Below are 24,291 nucleotides of genomic sequence, written 5' to 3' on the forward strand. Positions count from 1 at the left end.
TTAAAAATAATCAGCATATTTTTCAGACTTAATAATTACCTTAATGAAACTATCAGGACTACTAATAGATGTAGCTAAGTAAAACATTGTACCACACTGCTACTCGGCAGTGGGCTATTTATGATTATTTGGTTTTAATCAAATTTGCATTTTAATTACAATATTACGATGATTTTGTTGCCTTAGAGCCACAGGGAGCCAGTGGAAATATGCAACCAATCCATAGCTCCGGTGGTTCCCTGCGACTTTAACAAAAAAAAACTATCCCAGTACAAATATGGAAATGTTTTAAATGATTATAATTGCTGTAAATGATCTTTTATATTGTCGTTTATTAAAGAAAATACACTTAATGATGTACATAGAATAAGCAAATATCAAATTAAAAACAAAAGTCCTGATAAATTAAAGTCACTAAAGAAAATGGAGAATTTTACTGTACATCAACCGACAAGTTTGCTCTCACCATCTAACACTGATGGCTCACCGTGTGCCTTGTTTTCCCAAAAAGTGATTATTTTTCACCTATAATCTGTCAGACCTATCTCTCATTAATGTTATCAAGTCATTTTGTATTTGAAAGAACAAGTAAAAATGTGAAATCCCTTTTTAGCGAGAAAATTCCATTAAAAATGCTTCAAAAATCACCAGCAGCATAATTACAGATTCCAGTTTAGTGACGCCAATCAGTGGAAGTGAAGCAAAGTATACACCAACTAGCTCCTGTCAATTAAGGTAACCATGGCAATAGCACCAGTGTTAGGTGCATGGGTTTACATATATGTATGTTTTTTTGCATCAGACATACTTTTTAATACTCTAAAGAATGGTCTTTTAAACAGGGTACTTTATGGGGATTTACTCACTCGTGCAGTCAGCCTCAGCGGCCACCAAAGAAAGTTGACGACTTTCAGCTGCAGTTTCCTCCTGCTCATCGGGGCAAACACATTTCTCATAAAATCAGGTCAGGTCTCAAAAGCCAGTTAGAAGGAAGCTGAAGTGTATAATCTTTCAAACAGAGATCAGAGGGAGCGTCTCACTGATCAAACCCACTTCATGCATACATTCAGACAATTTATAAAACAACATTTCTCTATCACAACCAAATCATAACTTCCTGTGATGGCAACAACAAAAATCAGATTTCACCTTGAACGTATCCCAATAACTTGTTTTATTAAATAATAGGACTTTAATAATCTATAAATAATGTATTAAATGTCCCATATTTTCATGCAGGTACATAAGTGATTTGTGTCTGTGCATTTAGAGGTGCAAGTTTGTTCTTCGGTTTATTCATTAACTAGCTCTGGGTTGTTGAGAGAAGAAGAAGAAGGAATAAACAGAGGCTTGTATAAACACAATAAACAATCCATAAATGATATTTTCACAATTCAAATAATTAAAAAGCCTAAATTAGATTTAACATGTTACTTAGCTCAGTCTGTTGCGGCCTCCGGGCAGGTTAGTTGCTCCCCCCATTTATGGTGCTTATCTTAAAGTAAGCTAACATTTTTATGAAATTATCTTAAAACAATTTAAGCAGTAGCATTCTTCTCAAAATTCTTGCAAAGTCTCTAAAGCATCAGACTATTCCTTTAATGTCATTGCTTACTAATAGACAGGTTTCTATAGTAAAAAAAACAATATAGGCAACTTGAAATCATTTCAGTATGTTGTGTTCATAATACAGCACTTTAATGTGCGAATAAAATAAGACTCAAGTATAAATAAGTTCAACACTCAAATAAGTACGAAGTCAAAGAGTCAGAAAGACTCTTACATTAGGCCAAAGCAACCACAATTGTATATTATGAAGCAAAAGTGTTTCACTTAGCGGTGCTGAAAGAAAAATGGCGCTCTCTAATTACTAATATAGTGTTAATCAACTAAATACTTTATGGCACAATATTGAATACATGGCACAGCCTGTTTAAAGGGTTGAACTAAGCTCTTGTAGTAGTAAATACTTCATCCAGTCTAAGAAATGCACTGCAGCAAACATATAAGTAACCACCATTATTTGTACATGATACTAATCTACACCACTAAAAATCTACTTCTATTCTTCAGCTGCAAAAATTAAGCTTTGAGAGTTTAAAGCATATATTTTTATTTGAGTCATGTAGTGTTGCAAGTTACGCTTGAGTTTATGCGAGTGGTGGTAAACAGAAAATGTGTATCCAGGGAAATTCAAAATATGATCACCTGATATTCTCAAAAAAAAAAAGCAAGGAAAGAGGATTAAATCCTGAACTTCAATGTCACAATTTTTCTAATAACGATACTTCAAACCAAACCACCAGAGTTCTGTAGCTTTCAGTGACAAATACATATTTCTGTGCTCATACTTGAATGGCTAAATGAATTGGATTCATTCTAACCAGGGCCGGCTCTTTAGCTCTGATGAAACTGACTGGCATTCCTTCAGTTAGCTCACTTCACTTCATAACAAGCATGTCCCTGACTGCTCATTTTTATTTTTATTCCTATTTTCACTTGTATTTTTATTTTTATTCCTATTTATTCTATTTATCCCCTTCGTATATTTTATTTATATTGTCTCTGTATTTATATATGTGTGTGTGTGTGTGTGTGTGTGTATATATATATATATATATATATATATATATATATATATATATATATATAATATTCTGTAAATCTGTAACTTCTGTCGGTGCTGTGCTTTTTTGGAAATCGAATTTCCCAGAGGAACCCACCCGAGGGATTAATAAAGTTAATAAAGTTCTATCTAAAAAGAGCTCTCACAAATATCAACACACTATTTTTACAGAGTTTGTGGCAAGAGGATGAAAATGTCACTGATGACATCAGCTGTCACCTGACAAACATTAGGCACTCGTATAATACAGTGGCAGACTGCAGGTGCTGAAACTTTGTAGCACAAATTGTCCTCTTTCAGACTGGACCCGCATGGATGCAACGAGACCCCCACAGAAGCTGAAGCTGGGTTAATGAGTGTAGCAATAAAGGTTGGCAGGGTATCAGAGCTGGGTGTCCTCTTTGGTGTCCATGCTGGACTCGTGTCTCTCTTTCAGGCTGCTGCTGTGGACAGGGGGCTCTTCGGGGACGTGAGCCAGAGGGTCCGAACGAATCAAGTAGCTGGGTGGGAGAAAGAGAGCAGAAAGCAATGAAATGCTGATGTATCTCGCTCATTATTAAAACTGCTCCATACTCACTCAGCTCACTGAAGAATGAAAGGACCAGGACATCTTAAAGGCCTCATTGTATCATATCAACCCATTAGAGTGCTTTGCTCTAATGCTCTAGGAGTTACTGGTGGTTCCTAAGATACTTAAAAGTAAAATGGGAGGCAGATCCTTCAGCTTTCAGGCCCCTAATCTGTGGAACCAGCTTCCAGTTTGGATTCAGGAGACAGACACGCTCTCTAAATTTAAGATTATGATTAAAACTTTCCTTTTGATAATGCATATAGTTAGGGCTGAATCAGGTGACCCTGAAACCTCCCTTAGTTACGCTGCAACAGATCTAGAGTGCCGGGTGCTTCCCATGAGTGTTTCTTCACCACCTTTTTTCACTGTCTAAGTGTTTATACACCACTCAGTATCTAATAATTAGATATTATTCATCTCTCACTCTCTTCCACAGCATGTCTTTTGTCATGCCCCCCTACACCTTAGCCTTAATTGGTCATGCCCTTCCCTGAGCCTGGTTCTGCCAGAGGTTTTTTCCTGTTAAAAGGGAATTTTTCCTTCCCACTGTCACCAAGTGCTTGCTCATAGGGGGTTGTCTGATTGTTGGAGTTTTTTCTCTATTATTGTAGCGTCTTTAATTTACAATTTAAAGGCAATTGAAGCAACTTACTGACATCACCTTTATTTACCCCTCTTTTATTTATATTCATAAGAGGTGTGCTTCTTGCCACCAGACAAAATTAAGTCCAGTACACTCAAAAAAATAACTCTTTGAATGAACATAAAAAAATCATGGAAAGAATTTCCACGTAATTATATTGCTTTATTTTAGCATTAAGCAATTCTGTTAATCCAACTTAATGTACTTGAGTTGGACTAACTTGATTAATTAATGATGAATCAACTGTTTTACTACAGTTGAGTCCAACTTAATTTAATTGAGTTGATCCAACCAATGCAAATTACGTTAGTACAACAAAAATGCTTAATTGTGATAGAAAGCCATTTATTAATGTGGAAATCCTTTCCATGGTTATTTTACATTCATTTATAAAGTTATTTATTTTTGGAGTGTTCAACAAAGTGTAACAAAGTCTAGAGTCTTGTTAACATAAAATGTTAATGGATTTATAATAACTTGCACTCCTCTTATCTTTACCAGGGTTGCAGTGACACTGGGGCCTATCCCAGATGTGATAGGGTGGGAGTCAGAGTACTGGACAGGTCACCAGTCTATCGCAGAGAGACAGACAACCATTTGCACTCATGTTCACAGATATTTTAGAAACACCAATTAACCTAAACCTAATTTATGCATGACTTTAACTGTGGCAGGAAACCAGAGTACCCAGAAAGAACCCACTGCAAACTTGGCCAGATTGCAGATTTGAACCCAAGACCTTCTTGCTGCGAGGCAACAGTGCTAACCACTGTGCCACCGAGCTGTCAATCTAGAGTTAAAAAAAAATAGGGAAACTATGATTACAAGGCTTTATATAGAATTTTCTGTACGTTTTTGTCCTTTACAGGTTAAACCACAATAAATAGCTAATAGTGTGTGTATGGTTGTCTGTCTCTTCTAACCCCAGTGATTTTCCTGTGGTTTGAACTCTTGTCTGATCTTGTGAATTTTGTGAATCCAGGCAACTAACCACTCTTACTAGATTGTATCATGTCATCTCAACAAGAATAAATTAAGTTGCTGGATTTCATGCAGATCCTACATGATTTAATTACGTTCACCACAGAAACATGAAATTATTTTGTTCACATTGCAAGTTTGAATTTTGTAAACGTAACAACCACTCAATTTCATTTTTTTGAGTGTACTCTTTTCGATGTCTGCTCATTAATTGCAACATAATCTACTATAAAAACCAGCTAAGTCTTTATCTCTTTACAGCTTAGATGCCTAATAAACTGACAAAAATGTAAAGTTGTAGCATGTAAAATTAGTTAATATGCCATTTTTATGGATTTGCTCTACAAATTACATTCATTCATTAATAACATAAAAATATTGGCAATTCACTTTATTTTAATTATAGTGTGCACTAATATCTTACTGGCATTTTTTTTTCTTTTTCCCTCACCGTTGAATAATTTGATGTCATCAGACATGTAAATACATCGAAATACAACGATGTGGAGGAAGGGAAATACACAGCGCAGCAACATAAAGTAGTAAAACTTACACAACATCATTGAGCTCCAGCCTAGTGTCAGGAGATGGGTTAATAAGGACATAGGAGAGAGTATTTTGGTGATCGTTCTGTTCATCTGAAACACAAACATCACCACAGTCAAGCACAAAAGGCGATGCCATGATCAAACTGTATTTGCAGGATCATGAGTTGAATACCTTGTAGGTAACCCAGATTAACTCTGTTCATGACGTCACTGGCTGTCAGATTTGTCAGGTCATCTACAGGTACACAAACAGCAGTTAGATTAAAAACAATTAAATACCGAGCTGTCGGTTTTCTCGTGTCTATCATTACCATATCCAGATGTGGGGAGGCCCAGGTGCCTCATGCGGTTGCGGACCAGTTCTGACAGCTCTTCCCTCTCAGAGCGCCTGTAGAGGTTGAGGCGCTGCTGGGCAATGCGCTGGGCGTTTTCTTTGTTCGAATCCCGGCTCGCCCCCTGCCACCGCACACTTTTCTTACTCAGACGCCGAGCCCACTGCATGCTCTTCTTCCTCAACAGGGGGTGATCGGATGGGTCGTTGTTGCGAGACTCGTCCCCCTTATCCTTTGTGTCCTCGCAGTCATCAACGCTGACTGACACCTGCGACTAAGGTGGCGAGACAATAAGTTACATTTACACATCTTTAAAGAAGGGAGGCTGACCATAATTCATTGAGGTAAATCATTTTCTTCTGTTTTTAGTTTTTGCTCAAGCACCAAAATGAGATCTCAATGGAAATACATCACTGCATACATTCATTTGTTTTTTGTGTATTTAATAAACAAGTTCTTGGACTGGAGATTGATAGCCTGACATCTTGCTTAGATCTCACCTCAGAAGTGCAGAAAATGTGTGACTCAGTTCGATAGATCCCAATAGGAATTTCAGCACTAGAGGAGCAGAGCTTCTGGAACAGTCTCCCGTAAGTGCCAATCCACAGATCCTCCTCTTTTACTTTCATCTAGAACAGCACATGATAGCATATACTATTAGGGCATATGGGCTGCACTGTGCTTCTTTCTTTTCATTAATTCTGTTCTTCTGTCACACTCACAGCACACAGGTATCCTGATCCTGGGGTGGTATCCAGCCCCAGCAGCAGTCTTGCAATAAGGATCATGTAGTCCTTCACAAAAGACTAACAAAGAATAGCAGAAGATTACTTGTATCGCTTCATACATACACATACACATAGCCATGACAGCTATAAATGCAATAGAAAAAAAAAAGGGAAACCTTTTAATCAGTCACTGAACACAAGAGGGCACTTGTGCTTTATGATGGTAACACTGCTCACCATCTTCAGGTGATGCTGTTTTTCTGCTGCTATGAGCCATCATTCAGACATTACTCATTTCTTTCACCTAGTGTTAAAAAAGAGTCACCTCAGACTATGCGTTTCGCTGCAAGTGTGTACCAACCTGGTAGAGCAGGGTGTCCAGCATGCTGATACTGAAGACTCTGCCCGCAGCGAAGGGTAGGCGAAACATGAAGGCCAAGTTGGAGCCTTTGTCACGCTCCTTCTGTGGGGGAGAGACAGGACACACATAAAGCAAAGCATCTGTAAAGGCCTACAGGGCAACTAACCGTAAGCTCCCTCATGCTGTTTTTACCTTTTCCAACTTAGAGAGAGAGTATGAGTAGCAGTCCTTCGCTCTGAACTGCATGAATCTCATGTTGGATGGGTGAGTAAGCTCTGTGATTATACTGAGACTGGGAAACAACCTTGAGTGGGAGAAAGTGATAGAAAAAAAAAGAGGAATTAGAAGCTCAGGCATCATTTCATAACAAACTGACTGCGGTTCATGAATAATATATGAACGACTGGAAAAAATGCTCACTTTACCTGAACATTGTCTGCACGTTGACAATAGTTTTGGCATCAGCCATGTAATCTTCCTCGGCGCTCATGGTGCTCTCTTTATCCACAACGACCAGGTTATCGGCGTAGATGATCCCACACTGGAGCAGGCTGTCCAGACTGAAATATACACACACAATAAAAAAGCAGAATATAACATAAAAAAGTAAATGTAATAAATATCAAAACTGAAAATGAAAGCAGAAAATTATGTGACATTCTCACTTGTCTATGGATCCAGCCATGTAGTAGACCATTGGGAAACAGCAGATGGCCTCCAAGAAGTGATTATCAGGCCTGAGGGAAGTATATATGGTGCATTTAGCTTCCATGAACCTTATTACATGAATATATAACAGATTTTAAAGAGATAAGTGTATCATTCAAACATAGAAAAGTTGTAGCCCAAGCTTCCTTTCTCTGAAAACATGTTGGCTTCCTCTTGTACTTTTTAAATATTTTGCTGTGTGTAGCCACACTTCTGATATTATGTAAATATAGTGTTACTAATGATGTTTATCTTTCTGTCTTATGTAAAGAGTGTTGAACTGCTGCACTGTTAAAAAGAGCTACACAAAAAGTGAATAGTATTTCTTGTAGACATGCCATTTCTTGTCATTTTGTTTAATGTGCAGCGATGAATTATAACAACATGAGATGGGCCAAATTTGAAATATTGAGCATTTGATCATTCAAATCTCAGCTGGCAAAATGAAATAGCCCTGACGGCTCCTCAAAAAAAGAAGACAAACATAAAATAAAGTCTATTAAAGTAGAAAGCATTAAGATTTTTGACTATAGTAGCTGCTATGCTCTTATAATATGTGCAACAGTGAGCACAAGTTCCCCAAAGCACTTAAATGGTAGCTTTAATTCCCTGTTAGTGGCTTCAGGCTGAGGGATGAGTCCACTCAGAGAGATTTAGCTGCTGACAGAACGTCACTGCATATGCATCTGCCCAGTCCTGCTGACTAGAGACCCAAGGCTGTCGTAAATGCGTGGGTGTTTGTATTTGTATGCGTGCGACACCAATAGGAAGAGAGAAAGAGAGAGCGCCGCATGAACGGAGAGTTATTGTTATCTGTCTGTTTTCATGAGAGTCCTGAGAGCTGGCATGTGGGGGCTGAAAGGGACACATCAGGGCTGTGGATGAAAGCCTGCGTAGTGCTCTCCAAAGAAATAATTTTCTCCATCTTTTCCTCCCCTTGTAGCAATCTAAATCATTCAGGTTCAAGGCAAAGCAAGTTACCATGGTGACCGTCTGGAGGTACAGAGAGCAGCGTTTTTATTTTCTTTGTCACTCAAAACACACCGTCACTGCAAGCGGTACAGCACTAACCTAACATCAGGGCTGACAATGGAGTCCCGCCTCCACAGCCGTGTCCTAAGTGCTCGGCTGACGCAGGCTTTTAACATACATAATGTTTCCCGGTGTGAAACGGTGAAGGATGGAGTGAAGGGAGAAGAAAGGGACAGTGTGCGTGTGGCAGGCGTGTGTGCGCGCCGCGAGGGCGAACTCACGGGTTATCCAACAGCAAGACAATAGGGTTGAGTTCTTTCCTGGGTCTGTAATAGGCTCTGAGAGGCACTATGAAGTTATAGAGACCGTTCCCTGCTGTTTCGGCTGAAACGATTATGAGCTTGTTTTTAAACCCGTACGCTTTGGCATCCTCGAAGCTGTTGTGCCTGCACCCCTGCAAAGACAGAAAAAACTCAGAAACATGGAGGTATTTCAGGATTGCTTTTATGAAGTGAAGGACAGAGAGAGGAGAGAGGGAGTGATTGAGGCAGTAAGTAATTTGAGTGACTAAGTTGAAGGAACATCGACTGCCCACCTGGTCCAGACGTAGGCAGCAAAACGGGGCTTTTTCAGCCAACAGATGGCAAAGGGTGGGCGAGCTCCCAATGTACGGAGAGTTAGGGGGATAACCTTTCACATACCTGGCAACGAATCCAAAAAGCATGAACGACACATTTCATAAACCATACAGGACTTTCCTTTCCTTTATTTTTTAATAAAAACACCCAAACTGGCCTCTGTTACTTGGAGAGAAAAAAGGAAATATGAAGGAGTATCTTTATTATATGTACAGCACATTAGCACGGGCCACTACAGAAATCTAACAGGTAAGAAACATTGTTTGTTTGTTTGAGGGTTGTTGTTTTTTTGCATAATATATAGGCGGATACTACAAAACAGTGAAGAAAATAGTTGTATTAAACATTAAGTTTGTCTTAATTTGCACATGGATGTATGCCTGGTATTCAGAATGCTGGCATATATTAAATGTGTATTTTATGTCACCATGGCTGAAGTTCATGTTGTTCTTGTTCAAGTTGAACAAGAACAACATGAACCCATGCCAGCATGCTAAAGTTCATGTTGTGAACTTAAACAAGAATGCAAACTTAAAGCAAAAATACAAGATTACAAAAAATTATGTTCTATCTGAGAAAAATTTAAGCCTAATAAATAACGAGTAATCATACTCGCTAATAATACTCCCTGCTGTTTTTTTTTAAATCAGTTTCTTTAGGTGTGGTTTCTGCTCGGTCTCCTTGTAAATAGGTTTAAGAATAGACTGTATATAATAGATGGACGTCGCTACCATCTAAAACTGTGTCATATTTTACAAAACAAACATCAGTGACAGTGACTAAGACCATAATATTACAAAGTTGTTAACTGAAGTTATAAATAAAATGAGCAATGGGCTCGTAGACTTCAATACCTTTTAATTGTGAAGCCAGATATTTTGAACCTTGCTGTTCAGTAAAAACAACGTAGATTCAAAAAAGATACATAAACACTATGAACACAGAGGCTATGTCCAGATACAGTTAATGGCTTTAACGTGCATTTTCACAGCAAGAGAGTCCTGGTTTTGAATCCAGTTACCATCTGCCACCTTTTTGTGTGTGTTTTTATGTCCTCCCTGTCAGCTGGTAATTCTCAAAGATGTGAGAGTGAATGGCTGGCTCTCTGAGAACAACATGAACTTCAGCCATGGTGACATAAAATACACATTTAATACCTGCCAGCATTCTGAATACAAGGCATACATCCATGTGCAAATTAAGACAATCTTAATGTTTAATACAACTATGTTTGTCTGGCAGGGTGTGACCTGCCTTTCCCTCTATGAGAGCTGGTTTAGACTCCAGTCTTCCCACTACCCCGAACTGGACAAGAAGTTAAGAAAATAGACTGGTGGTATTAAACTGTGTGTGTTTACACGTGCACAGAAAACCAGAATCCTTACTCTGTAGATGAGTGGCCTTTTTCATCTGTGAAGACCGAGTCATCTTCTGATTGGTCACTTAGCAGGTCACATGGCAAGATTGAGGCAGAGTCTGCTAATTCCTGAACCGGAGCAATGCTCGGCCTACGACTTCCAGTTCCATTTACTGTAGGTGGGACCAGTTTACCTACTGGGGCATCAGGAGGGGTTGTATTCTGAAGATCCATGGCAACCGTACCTGTAAATACATCCATTCTGGTTCATATGAATCTCAGTCCTAAGTTTGATCGAACGTGATCAGTTTGTTTTCTTTCTCACCCATGCTGGCAATGATGCTGTGGACAGGAAGCTGTGAAGGCCCATCAAAGAGTCCCCCAGCAGGACCACCCTTCTTCTCCTCCTGGTTGAAGATGAAGGCTGAGTTTTCCTCCTTGGTGATGTTGATGTAGTAGCATGTGTCTGTAGAAGCCATGATGTGGCGCGGCCCAGGGTTTAACAGGATGCTCTTGTTGTCTTCCCTCTTTATACCAATCAGACAAACACCATACCTGGGGATCACATACCTGCCGTTAGACTAAAGCGCCTGAACGACCTGCTTGATGGAAGACTGAGGACAAAAGAAAAAGAGCAGTTCTACTCGTAAGTTTAAAGACTAGATTTTCAGATTGGATGAGCACAGAAACTTCAAATTAAAACTGAAAATTCAGTAGTAAGTCTTTTAATTGCTTAAAAGCTATTAAGAGCTTTAATAAGATTTGCAATCTTAAAGCATATTTGTTGGTGTTTCTGCTCATTCTTTCTCATCTAAACAGATATATCTTATCAGAGATGTCATCAAAGAGGTATAAGTTTGAGGTATTATTAGCTAATTATATTTTACAGCATGAAAAAAAGAAAAACTTTAATTTGCATCTTAATGAGAGCTCCAAGATTAATAATTAACCTCCATGCATATTAAATGTACTTGTTATTCCTATATCAAATAAATTTTCATTATAGCACTTTGCTAAAATTATACAAAACAGGTGTTAAGAAATACTGAGCTTTCCTTGATAACTGATACAATCCCACAAAAGATCTTCTGACTGATATTGTTTTGCAGCTAGTTCAGTTGCTAATATGATATGCCGTTCTCTCTTAGAACCCGATGAATAGTAGATTTTAGTTTGAACACAACACTAATACCACTCCCTGATGGCAGGACTCTTCCAGCAGGACAAAGCGACTACTAGACTGTACATGAAAGACATGGGAACACAAGAAAACCCCCAAAGTGGAGCTTCTTACGTCCTATTTTGATGGAGCATCAGTATGATTCTTATGTCATGTCCAAACACAGCCACATGCTCCTTATCCAGGGGTTGAAGGAGGTTGGAACAATCCAGAATGGCATCTACAGTTAACGAGTTGTTACATCTGAGTGGTAGTTGCACAAAATACTGTCAAGCAACATCTGTTTTTACGAGCTGCATTGTGGTTCTCCTTTTAACTGATGCCACTGAGGGAGTTAAGTCAACAGATGACCCCGCCTGCATGTATCCTTTTTTTCATTTCATCCCTGCAATGCGCTCATGGTTCAGATAAGAAGTTGTGTTTGTGGTACTTGGTAAGTGGAGTAATTTTTTAAAAGTAGCACATAATTTCAAATTGAATGTTTCAGTCCATTTTACTAAAAAAGATAGTAAGAGCAGGTTAGACTGGGTAGTTTTTCAGTGATGTTGTTTAGTGTACAGTGATGAACTGTGTTAATTTAATTTAGTGTAATTTTACTTTATTTAGAAAGTGGGGCAATACACATTAATGAACATTTTAACAAATGTAAATATGCCAGATTATAGCCCTGGGCTAATTTCCATCTGCAGACCCTCTGCCAGGTTGGTGTTACACACAAAATAGTCAAAACATACAAAGACACTATTTACAGATCATGTGACAAGGATTTAAACAGTGATTACATCATATTAGAACAAACAATGACAAGAGGAGTGGACAACAGAGGACAATACAGAGAACAATAACGGAAACACATCAATTATATTGCACAAACCCCAGTATTACACATGCCCTGACTGTCGGGTTATTGCACTGACCCATTACATTAATAGTTGTTTCCCTTTTTGTAATACACTAACTCTTTTTCACGTCTAATGTAAAGCATGATTAATTAAACATGATCACATGTTTGTGCGTCCCTCAGCCACCCTTTTAAGTGACTCTTAAAGATACAAAGACTTGTACTTTCCCTGACAGTGGAAGACTATTCCAGAAGCTCACTCCTTGATACGACAGAGCATTCTGTGAAAAGGTGGTCCGTCTAAATGCCCATTCACAATCACCTCTCACAGTGGCTCGAGTCAGTCGAGACCCGACAACACTGCTAGACTTTTGTTTAATAAGATCACTCATTGGTGGAGGTGCCAGACCATGTATAACTTTGTATATTAGACAGACAGGTGCTGAACTGGTGCAGGGCAGACTGTGGTATCTTTGGTCACTGCTAAATTAGGTTGTGTGTAGCATCAGAGACAGTGTAACAGAGAGACATGAGACACAATTCTAAATTGAAAATTATGGAACATTATTGGACGGAAAGAAGAAGCCCCTAAAGTCTTATGTGTGTGCAAAGCCAGCATAATTTTAGGCAGCCTTCATCAGATATAACTGAATATACTGGACATGAAGTTTTTAGGTCTCATTAACCTTTGAAATGAAATTAATTTAGATAAAGCTTCAAATTCATTCTAACTATTTAATCTTGAATAGTTTTTAAACTTTAAACTCTGCCCTATGCAGAACAGTTGTTTGATGGGTCTTAAAGCTGCTGATAGGTGGATTTAGATACCTTTGGACAGAGACAAGCTAACGGCTCTACTTATTTCCGGTTTTCAAGCCATGATTAGCTAACTGATTGATGCTAGTAGCTTTATTTGCAAAGGACGGATATAAGGATGATATGAACTTCCTTTTATAATTCTAGGCAAGACAGTATTTGGCACAGCTTTTTCTTCAAACAAGAGCAGAAGTGTTATTTAAACATGCATGAAATTAAAACCAGTGTTTTTGTAGTCTGCGGCACACAGAATATGACTTTCACCAGAAAAGCACTGCTGAAGCACTTAATGCTGTGTAACACTAAGCTAAACAGACAAGCAAACATTTTAATCTCTGAGGGAGATGCGTTTGCTTACAAAGCTACTCACTTCTTGTGAGCATGAAAGGAGGCATATGTGAAGCTTTTGCCATTGTACTCTCCAAAGAACTTGCTGTCACACACTTTGATGTGGTAGACCTCGTTGCCGGAGCAACATCCATACATCCTCTGCCATTGCTCCGGGGATTGCTGTCCTTCTCTGGAATCATTCAGAGGAAATACAGACGGATGGGTAAATTTAACACGTAAACCTATTCAGTCTATTCAGCATCAGTGATAATCATCAGTTGTGAAAGAAAAACTCTCTTCTTTGCTGCACACCTACCTCTAGACCCTTGGGGTCTCAAAAGTCTCCTGACGAAAGCAGGCAGCTTAATTTATCTGTGTCAGTCAGGCAGTTTTGTGCTAATATGCCCTTTGTAATGACTTCCGGTTATTACTGTAATTGTTCAAGTGCTTTGATGGAGTTTAATGGGCTGTGAGAGATGCTCAGAACAACCCCAAGGTGGTGGTTTACAGACTTGCTTCTTAGTAGTTATTAATATTTGCATAAGAAGACATGTAAATTGGATTTCTCACTCTAACTTTCATATTTCTGAGTAAAAGGAAAAATAACTTGCTCGTGACGATTGGTAACTCCTGATCCCCTTTTATTTCCCACTGCAGCGCCATGATGAGCTGCATGTCACTAAAACCTAGCGTTTCACACAAAACGCCCACACAAGCGAAGGAAACATGCAGAATGAAATACGGTACGTTCAGGTACATATTGTTACACTTGTGTGGAAAATGTCTGCAATTTTAAAAATTTAGAATAGAAAATACACAAGCTTTTTTTTTTCTGAAGGGTTGACAGGAACACAGCAAGCACTAACTAAAGCCTATTTATTCTTCATTAATGCTGTTTCCCTTGAGCACTGAAATCAGCTTTTAAGCGAGATCTGTTTGCATGCTGTGAAAAAATCATTTTCCACTGGAGTGCTTTTCATACGGCGCTACAAAGGAAACACATGCTAAAAAAATCAATCTCGGTGGCGGCTGTTCTCTCTTTTGGTGCACTCTCTCCTACATCCTGCTGAGCTTCACAATGAGCTGGGACTTTTGTCTTTGGCTTGGCTTTCTCACCTCTCTGTGGCAGCTCCATGGGCCCTATTTATGCATCAGCAGACATGAAAATGTGAAGAAATTTGAACTTTGCAGTCTCACTAAGGAGTAATCAAACAGCCTGAGGAGGTTTTGTAGAAGAACTGACCGTCCACGGGAAGTGTGTACAAGGAGTGTAACCAAAGTGGAGGTGGCAGGACAAACACAGTTGAGAGCCAGCATGGCGTACTTGAACTCTTCCTCGCAAACAACATGATCTGAAAATGAAGAAAATAGTTGATCAGCAGAGCTGGCCGAGAACTACTCACAGTACTCTACAACTTGCACTAATGTTATAATGGGGTGATTATATTATGTGTCACTGTACAAAGTTGTATCAGCCCCATCATCACTGCAAAGGCAAGTATATGATAAGGCTTAGCCAAGGTCATGTGTGCATTTACTTGTGTGCACAATCAGAGCTGTCTTACAGATTTGTATTTGTTAACAAATACACTTAACTCCCCAAATTCTTGCTAAATCACAATCTCATTAATTTTTACAGTACATGCTGGTGTTATGGGGAGTTACACATTTATGCCGAGCTAAGCTAATCAACTCTTGGCTTTCGCCTGACATTTAAACCTGAAATAGCTAACTGTATGGGCAGTTGTTAGGTGTAAAAGAACAAACTGGAAGGTTTATAAATGTCTGATTACCACAGACTGAACAAAAGCTACTGGTAAATAGACTCACTGGCCATTTCATTATGTACACCTAGCTAGTACTCGGTTGGACCTCTTTTTTCTGAAGTACTCAGAACACCCATCTGGCACCAGCAACCATGTCATGTTCAAAGTCACTTAAATCAGCTTTCTTCTCCATTCTGATGCTCACTTTGAACTTCAGCACGTCGCTTTAACCAAACATGCCCCCTGAGCCAGGGCGACCGTGGCTCAGGGGGTTGTGAATCGCATCTCTAACCGGAAGGTTGCCGGTTCAATCCCTGGGCTCTCTGTCCTGGTCGTTGTGTCCTTGGGCAAGACACTTTACCCTACTTGCCTACTGGTGTTGGCCAGAGGGGCCGATGGCGCGATATGGCAGCCTCGCTTCTGTCAGTCTGCCCCAGGGCAGCTGTGGCTACAACCGTAGCTTACCTCCACCAGTGTATGAATGTAAGAGTGAATGAATAGTGGTATTGTAAAGTGCTTTGGGTGCCTTGAAAAGCGCTATATAAATCCAATCCATTATTATTATCCACTAAGTTGCTGCCATGTGATTGATTAGCTGCTTGTCCTAACGAGATGTTGAACAGGTATACCAAATAAAGTGACCAATGAGTGTATATGAAGGGAAAGAAGTGGGCTGTAAAATAATTCCCCATTTGCTTTTTTTATGGGCAAAAAAATAATTTCTGTTGTTTTGTCTGAGCACACCACCACAGTGCATTTTAAACCACACAATCAAGCTTTGATTTAAAGTTCAGACTTTAATTCAAGGGGTGAATAAAAGGGTTTAATAAAAGTGTTGCACTAGCTGTTTAGGAATTACAGCCATTTTTATATATAGTTCCTATTTAGCCAGATGTCCAAAGGTCATTGGACTGATAAACAGTTTCATGGTCAGGTGAGGCCTCTCCCCTCATTATTCCATATCAAATAAAGCGGATAAAAACTCTCAGCTTCAGTCGACCTTAACTGTTTACATTTAAATCCACCATGATGATGTACAGAGGCAAAATTACAAAACAACTGTGTCATTGTCCAAAAAGTTACTGACTTGACTGAACATGTATTTGCGTGATTGCTTCATTATTTCATTTAGAAACTCTCACCTGCAAATTTAACATGGAACTTATTTTCAGGTTTGAGTATCTGGACATATAGGGGACAATTTGGAGCAAAGTCTTTCACTGCCCAAGCTCTCAGGATGGTCTGATGGTCCTGAGGGGGGAAACAACAAAAATTATGCAGCTGTCTCTGTGACAGACAGCATTAATTTCTGAAAACTCATAAATCAGAATTACAGCACAGTTCATAATTTGTCATTTGTTATTTTTTGTCTTACTGCAGCCATGCGATCCACCTCGTTACGGCTGCTCAATATGAAACAAGCCTCTGCATCATCCATTCTGCAGAATTGTGACAAAATTGACAAATTATTAAATGTCATGTTACACAAAAAAACAAAACAGCGGCAGAGAAAATACAACCCACAAAAGACAAAGCTGAAATGATAATAGTGAGGCGAGACAACAACAATCTTTGATTGAATTTTCAGATTAGCATTGCTCGCTTGCAGGCAGACAAAACAAGCTGAAATAATATATACTGTATACTGAAGGTGCTGAGAATATGGAACTGATTTTGCATATGATTAACAGAGCCAAGAGAGTGCAGAATGCAAAACAAAGTGTGGGAGGATTTGAAACAGTGCCAGATGCAGAATATAAGCTCTACACGCCCAGTCCTCGACTTCTAATTGCTCTGTCAGAAACCTGCCAAATGTATACAGTGAATTTACACAATCCATTACATCAATGTAATTTTGATTTGAATAAAGTTAGGACATGCCGTATGGTACAGCTGTACAGTCAGCACAGGACTGAGAAGTGCCAGGGTGTGTTTATGTTTACAGTTATTAATTATTATTATTAATTATTAATAAAATGTTTTCAAAGATGGCAGCTATGGTGGGGGATCCCCTGAATTTGCTCTCTAATTCTTATGTTTCTTTACTTTTAATGGAGGAAAACACATTACATAAAAGTTGCAGATTGATATGCATAATTTTAACTGAAATAAATAATTGAACCTATTCAACCTGTCTATAAAATCAGTTTTATCCATTCCCACTTCTCCACCACCACGCAAAACCAAATAGCTGCCGAAGAAGATCAAGCATAAGACTGTAGAACTGCACAAGGCTAGAATGGACTACAAGACGACAACAAGGTTGGTGAGAAGGTAACAACTGTTGATGTGATTTAGAAATGGAAAAAAATATATATATAACTTCTCTTCCTCCCCTCACAATAACAGGAGACCTGTTTTCCTTCCCTCATCCCCAACTGGTCGCGGCAGATGGCCCCGCCCCTCCTTCCAACTGTCAGCAAAGCGCTTGCTCATAGGGGATTATATGATTGTTAGGGTTTTCTCTGTTTTCCTGGTATTATTGCGGAGTCTTTAACTTATAATATAAAGTACCTTGAGGCAACTGTTGTTTAATTTGGCGCTATATAAATAAAACTGAACTGAAGTCACCACTGGTAACACACTATGCTGTGATAAACTGAAATCTTGCAGTGCCTGCAAGGTCCCCCTGCCAAAGAAGGCACACGTACAGACCTGTCTTAAGTTTGCCAGTGAACATCTAAATGATCCAGAGAGAGCGCTGTGGTCACATGAAACCAAAATCAAGCTCTTCAGCATCAACTCGGACTTTGAAGAAAGATTAATACTAAGTATGACCCAAAGTCATCCTCACAGTCAAGCACAGAGTTGGAAAAATAATTTGGGGCTGTTTTTCCATGACCTTGACCCAAAACATACTGCCAAGGTAACAGAGGCGTGGCTAAAGAAGAAGCACATTAAGTTCATATAGTGGCCTAGCCAGTCTCCAGACTTCAATCCTATAGAAAATCTGTGGAGGCAGCTGAAGCTTTGAGTTGCCAAGCAGCAGCCAACAAACATAAAGGAGAGAGTTTCTGGAAGGAGGAGCGGAACAAAATCCCTCCTGTCTGCAACTACAAGAAACATCTTGCTGTCGCTGTTGCAAACAAGGGTACCAAGTACTAAGTTATGTTTTGCTTGAGGATCGAATACTTATTTCACTCAATCATATGCAAATCAGTTTCTAACTTCTGTGTAATGTATTTTTTCTGGATTTTGTTTGATATTCTCTCTATTAAAATTCAAATGAAACTACCATAAAAATCAAAGACTTTTTTGAGGTAAGCAAACTTACAAATTAAGCAAAGCACCAGATAATTATTCCTTTATATCCTTTACTTTACAGGGAGTGCAGAATTATTAGGCAAATGAGTATTTTGTCCACTTCATCCTCTTCATGCATGTTGTCTTACTCCAAGCTGTATAGGCTCGAAAGCCTACTACCAATTAAGCATATTAGGTGATGTGCATCTCTGTAATGAGAAGGGGTGTGGTCTAATGACATCAACACCCTATATCAGGTGTGCATAATTATTAGGCAACGTCCTTTCCTTTGGCAAAATGGGTCAAAAGAAGGACTTGACGGGCTCAGAAAAGTCAAAAACAGTGAGATATCTTGCAGAGGGATGCAGCAGTCTCAAAACTGCAAAGCTTCTGAAGCGTGATCATCGAACAATCAAGCGTTTCATTCAAAATAGTCGACAGGGTCGCAAGAAGCGTGTGGAAAAACCAAGGAGCAAAATAACTGCCCATGAACTGAGAAAAGTCAAGCGTGCAGCTGCCAAGATGCCACTTGCCACCAGTTTGGCCATATTTCAGAGCTGCAACATCACTGGAGTGCCCAAAAGCACAAGGTGTGCAATACTCAGAGACATGGCCAAGGTAAGAAAGGCTGAAAGACGACCACCACTGAACAAGACGCACAAGCTGAAACGTCAAGACTGGGCCAAGAAATATCTCAAGACTGGTTTTTCTAAGGTTTTATGGACTGATGAAATGAGAGTGAGTCTTGATGGGCCAGATGGATGGGCCCGTGGCTGGATTGGTAAAGGGCAGAGAGCTCCAGTCCAACTCAGACGCCAGCAAGGTGGAGGTGGAGTACTGGTTTGGGCTGGTATCATCAAAGATGAGCTTGTGGGGCCTTTTCGGGTTGAGGATGGAGTCAAGCTCAACTCCCAGTCCTACTGCCAGTTTCTGGAAGACACCTTCTTCAAGCAGTGGTACAGGAAGAAGTCTGCATCCTTCAAGAAAAACATGATTTTCATGCAGGACAATGCTCCATCACACGCGTCCAAGTACTCCACAGCGTGGCTGGCAAGAAAGGGTATAAAAGAAGAAAAACTAATGACATGGCCTCCTTGTTCACCTGATCTGAACCCCATTGAGAACCTGTGGTTCATCATCAAATGTGAGATTTACAAGGAGGGAAAACAGTACACCTCTCTGAACAGTGTCTGGGAGGCTGTGGTTGCTGCTGCACACAATGTTGATGGTGAACAGATCAAAACACTGACAGAATCCATGGATGGCAGGCTTTTGAGTGTCCTTGCAAAGAAAGGTGGCTATATTGGTCGCTGATTTGTTTTTGTTTTGTTTTTGAATGTCAGAAATGTATATCTGTGAATGTGGAGATGTTATATTGGTTTCACTGGTAAAAATAAATAATTGAAATGGGTATATATTTGTTTTTTGTTAAGTTGCCTAATAATTATGCACAGTAATAGTCACCTGCACACACAGATATCCCCCTAAAATAGCTAAAACTAAAAACAAACTAAAAACTACTTCCAAAAACATTCAGCTTTGATATTAATGAGATTTTTGGGTTCATTGAGAACATGGTTGTTGTTCAATAATAAAATTATTCCTCAAAAATACAACTTGCCTAATAATTCTGCACTCCCTGTATATCTGGGCTGTTCCTGGTGTGGTTCTGTCTATTGAACACCTTCATCTTTATCACCTTTGTCACAACTTCACTGAAAGAATCCCTGTGAAGTTTTTCAAACAGCCGTACATAAATCAAGACTGTATACGATTACCACAAATATGCAAACTAACTGTAATGCGCTGTACAAAATTCCTGGATTTATCGCTTAAGCTTGGCTGCAGCTCTGCATACTGGATATTTGTCAAATTGGACTTGTATGAGAGGTACGACATAAATAAAATTCAACTGAGTCACAGATGTCATTATGGCTACAAAAATAAACCTGACTTGACATACAGATTGACAACAAGTTTTTATGCCTTTCATCATTGTTACAATGTTCCATAGTCTCCCTCATGAATCTTTCACAACTCCAAAGTATCAGAAGAATGTGAGACAGATTATGTTGCCTTTCTTCAGAAGAGCAGTCCCTATATCGGTTCACTTTCAAAAGGAATGAGTATAGCTTGAATGAATAATTACAGTGTTGTCTGAGTATGAGGCCAAACAATAGCTCTGACAAGCCTATTTACTAAGAAAAGAAGAAGAGAATATCAGGGTAATATTAAGGATTGGTAGGACAATAGTCTTTTAAGTCCTACTGACAGTTTGCAAGAATTATCAGTACCTTTCCCAGAATGTGAAATATGAACTTTTGGGAGCCACTGTAGATGATTTAATTGGAAACAAATGAGGTGCAGATGTCAGATGATAAAAGGAATCCATAAAACTGTCTTTATGAATATGACACCAGTACATTATTATATTTTTAACATAACCAATCAACAGGAAACCAAGAAAGACAAACAAACTGAAAAAAACAGCACACAGAGCTATTTGACTGAGAAAAAAGGGGAAAAAGACAATTTCAACAAAGGTCAGTCTTGAAACCATTTCATTTTTCAACTTTCTCTTTCAATATCTATGTTATTCTTTGTAATGGGAAGTTTGACATTTATCTTAACATCTTAACTACGCATTTGATCCAAGCTGTATTTCCATTTGTTCATTTTCATTCTAGTAGCATTCTTTTGAAGTCAAGCACAAATACTTTGGGGCCCAATTGAATTTATTTAGAAATAAAATTCTCACATCACTCTGACCTCTTCTCAAAATGTTTTCTCCCTTGCCAAACACAGTGAAGCAAACACAGTAAAACAGTATTTTATTATGACTATGTTTACACTTACACTTAACCACTTATAGTGGGTTTCTAAGGACTGCATTAACTAATAATATGGGCTTCAACAGCTCAACTCCCATCCTCTCCCCTCCCAATATTCATTCTGTGCTTTAATACACCGGTGGCGCCTGTGTCTGGCAGCCTCGCCTCTGTCAGTGCGCCCCAGGGCAGCTGTGGCTACAATGTAGCTTGCCATCGCCAGTGTGTGAATGTGTGTGTGAATGGGTGAATGACTGAATGTAGTGTAAAGCGCTTTGGGGTCCTATGGACTAGAAAAGCGCTATACAAATGCAGGCCATTTACCATTTACCATACTATTCTGCGAACTCAGTAAAGATTACACAATGATTGTAAAATTTTATATAATAAAGCAATTTTTAGTCTCCCACAAAATGAGCACCAACATGGCGCATTTCAGTAAATGATGGACAGTGTTCCAAACTTTTACCACGTCCCTAATCAATGTTATTGACTGCAATTTTCCTTCATTTCATTGATGTTTGTTGGCATTTGTGTCAGAAGCAGCTGTGTAGCAGGCAGAAGATGGATGCAAAAAGCAGGACTTGTTAGACAATGGGTAAACTTAAAAGCGGCTAAAATGCTAAACTTACACCAAGTACAAAATAATGCAAGTTAAAAACAAGAAAACCAAAACTTCTAGTATTCAAGGGAAATATAGAACTAGGAAAAATACAACAAAGGACAAAAAGGAGACTGAGGCTTTATATACAAACACAGGATAACATGGAAACAGGCAACAGGTGGGAAAACAGCTGAAACTAATTACAGATAATGAAAGAGGGGAAGCAGAATTGAATACAAAACACAAGAGACAAGAGGTTCCCAAAATAAAAGACCAGGACTAAGGAGACAATAAACTAACAGTGTGGGAAAACAAGAGGGACATGAAACCATAACACCAAAAGAAAGTGCACCAGGCGTAAGGAAATAATAAACAAGATTGTAGATTTGTCTGGAGATCTTGGTCCTGTTGCACGACCCAGTTTGAGCCCAAGTTTTAGCTGTTGGACAGATGGCCTCACATTTGGTCTCATCTGTGCAAAGGGCATTGTTTCAGAAGTCGTGTGGTTCAGATGCAACTTGGCAAACCCGCTGTGCTATGCTGTGCTGTTATGTCGCTTTCTCCCTTCCAAACAAGCCAGACTTGTTCAGTCTTTTTCTCATTGTACTGTCATAAACCTTTACATTTAACATACTAGCTGAAGCCTGTAAAGTCTGAGATGTAGCTCTGGGGTCCAGTTTCTCTGAGAATTGCACAGTGTGACTCCTGAGGCTGTTGCATTGTTTTAATTGTGTTAAGATTAGCAAACTGACAAAATTTTGTAGAGGTGTTCTAACTTGCTGATGATCAGTTAATCAAGTACATTTGATTAGCAGGGCTAAGTGTTACTTACCCTCTTAATTCCTATTGGAAGCGGGAAGGGTGTGATTAGTTTCTAACAGGACTGCAAACAGTCCTGTGAAGAGTCTCTTTTTTTCACAGGATTATATATTGGAAAAAGTCACAGTTAAAGTATAATCTAGTTATAGGAACTGTAACTTACTTGGCTCTAAGCAGATCCTGATCTTTGAGGACAGACCCTTGCAGATAGATGACTCTTTGAGACCACAGAGGGATCTGCAGCACCCTTCGCACCTGGAGGTCCATTTCAGTTGGGCACAGGATCACCACATAGTAATCCTTGAAGATTATGTAAGAACCACATCAGTATCTCAAAAGAGGAATTTCTATGTAAATGGAGACACACCATGTCAGTCATTATCACTTGTAAGTAAACCTCGAGCACGTGTATGTAACGGTCGTTACCTGCAGTCGTGGATGAGCGTAGAATTCATTGAGAAAGTCCATGAGCAGGTCTATTTTGAGTGCGCTGACACACAGCACAACATGTTTCTCTGTCTGTGCTCTGTGGCGGCTGTAATTCCCCCCAGACTTCTGTCTCTCCATCCACAGGTAGATCAGCTCTTCAAACTGACAAGCAGCAAGCGATGCAAAGGTCACACGAGGAAATGTAAACGGATCCAAAGATTATTTCAGTATCTTTGTACCTGAAGAGGCAGCACCACCAGGGCCACGCAGATCATGATGACTACCAGTAACTGGGAAGGCCATATGCGGGGAGTCACATCTCCGAAGCCCACAGTGGAGAAGGTGACAATGCAGAAGTAGAACGAAGTGAAGAGGGAGAGGTTTTTGCCTGCTCGTTCCAGGTGCTGAATCCCACACGTGCTGTATACAAACAAATACGAAGTCAGCATATACAGCTACAGCATGTAGGTTGGTTATGAACCTGGACATAGAGGCCACAAGGAATAGATAAATAAATATGCTGTATTAACAACTAAAAGGTTTGTTTAAATATTAATAAAAAATAAACATTAAGCTTTTGTTTGTCATTTTGACTTCATAACTGATATTTTAATTCATTTTGAGCATTTCTCAGCTAGCAAAAATGGTTTGGATCACTCTTCACCGTTACAATTATACTTTAACCAGTAGTATAGAGTAGAAGAAATCAAAGCACAAAGCTGGTGGGTGCTTTTCAAAGTTTTCACTGTAAATTCTCTTCTTTTAAAGCTGTTGCATCAACCTCCACTGTATAATCTGAAAATGTCTAAGTTCCTGTACGGCTATATCACTGAAATGTGATCTCATACGCTTGTTTTGCACTCGGCTGCGGCAACGGTGTCACATTTACCAGGTCACAAAAAGCAAGAGTATACAGCAAGCTGAAATAACACAAAAACACGGTGGATGCCAGGAGATGTGACGTCAGCTG

At 39.3% G+C, this 24,291-nt stretch overlaps 1 protein-coding gene across 1 annotated transcript in view; it reads right to left on the reverse strand.

The window, feature by feature from the left end:
• Positions 1-235: 235 nt before the first annotated feature.
• Positions 236-24,291, reverse strand: part of kcnt1a (potassium sodium-activated channel subfamily T member 1a) — a 42,916-nt gene continuing 18,860 nt past the window's right edge. Inside the window, exons 11-31 of the mRNA XM_004549763.2 lie at positions 23,561-23,741; positions 23,319-23,483; positions 23,056-23,192; positions 16,774-16,837; positions 16,541-16,649; positions 14,876-14,984; positions 13,673-13,822; positions 10,791-11,020; positions 10,494-10,710; positions 9,066-9,171; positions 8,752-8,924; positions 7,456-7,527; positions 7,216-7,350; positions 6,983-7,094; positions 6,791-6,892; positions 6,424-6,507; positions 6,202-6,330; positions 5,681-5,975; positions 5,542-5,604; positions 5,375-5,459; positions 236-3,126 (exon numbers count right to left, since the gene is read on the reverse strand). Coding sequence (XP_004549820.1) covers positions 3,009-3,126; positions 5,375-5,459; positions 5,542-5,604; positions 5,681-5,975; positions 6,202-6,330; positions 6,424-6,507; positions 6,791-6,892; positions 6,983-7,094; positions 7,216-7,350; positions 7,456-7,527; positions 8,752-8,924; positions 9,066-9,171; positions 10,494-10,710; positions 10,791-11,020; positions 13,673-13,822; positions 14,876-14,984; positions 16,541-16,649; positions 16,774-16,837; positions 23,056-23,192; positions 23,319-23,483; positions 23,561-23,741 — 2,836 coding nt within the window. The 3' untranslated portion in view covers positions 236-3,008. The remainder of the gene's footprint in view (positions 3,127-5,374; positions 5,460-5,541; positions 5,605-5,680; positions 5,976-6,201; positions 6,331-6,423; positions 6,508-6,790; positions 6,893-6,982; positions 7,095-7,215; positions 7,351-7,455; positions 7,528-8,751; positions 8,925-9,065; positions 9,172-10,493; positions 10,711-10,790; positions 11,021-13,672; positions 13,823-14,875; positions 14,985-16,540; positions 16,650-16,773; positions 16,838-23,055; positions 23,193-23,318; positions 23,484-23,560; positions 23,742-24,291) is intronic.

The sequence above is a fragment of the Maylandia zebra genome, linkage group LG7 (assembly GCF_041146795.1).
Source record: "Maylandia zebra isolate NMK-2024a linkage group LG7, Mzebra_GT3a, whole genome shotgun sequence".
Taxonomy (NCBI): Eukaryota; Metazoa; Chordata; class Actinopteri; order Cichliformes; family Cichlidae; genus Maylandia; species Maylandia zebra.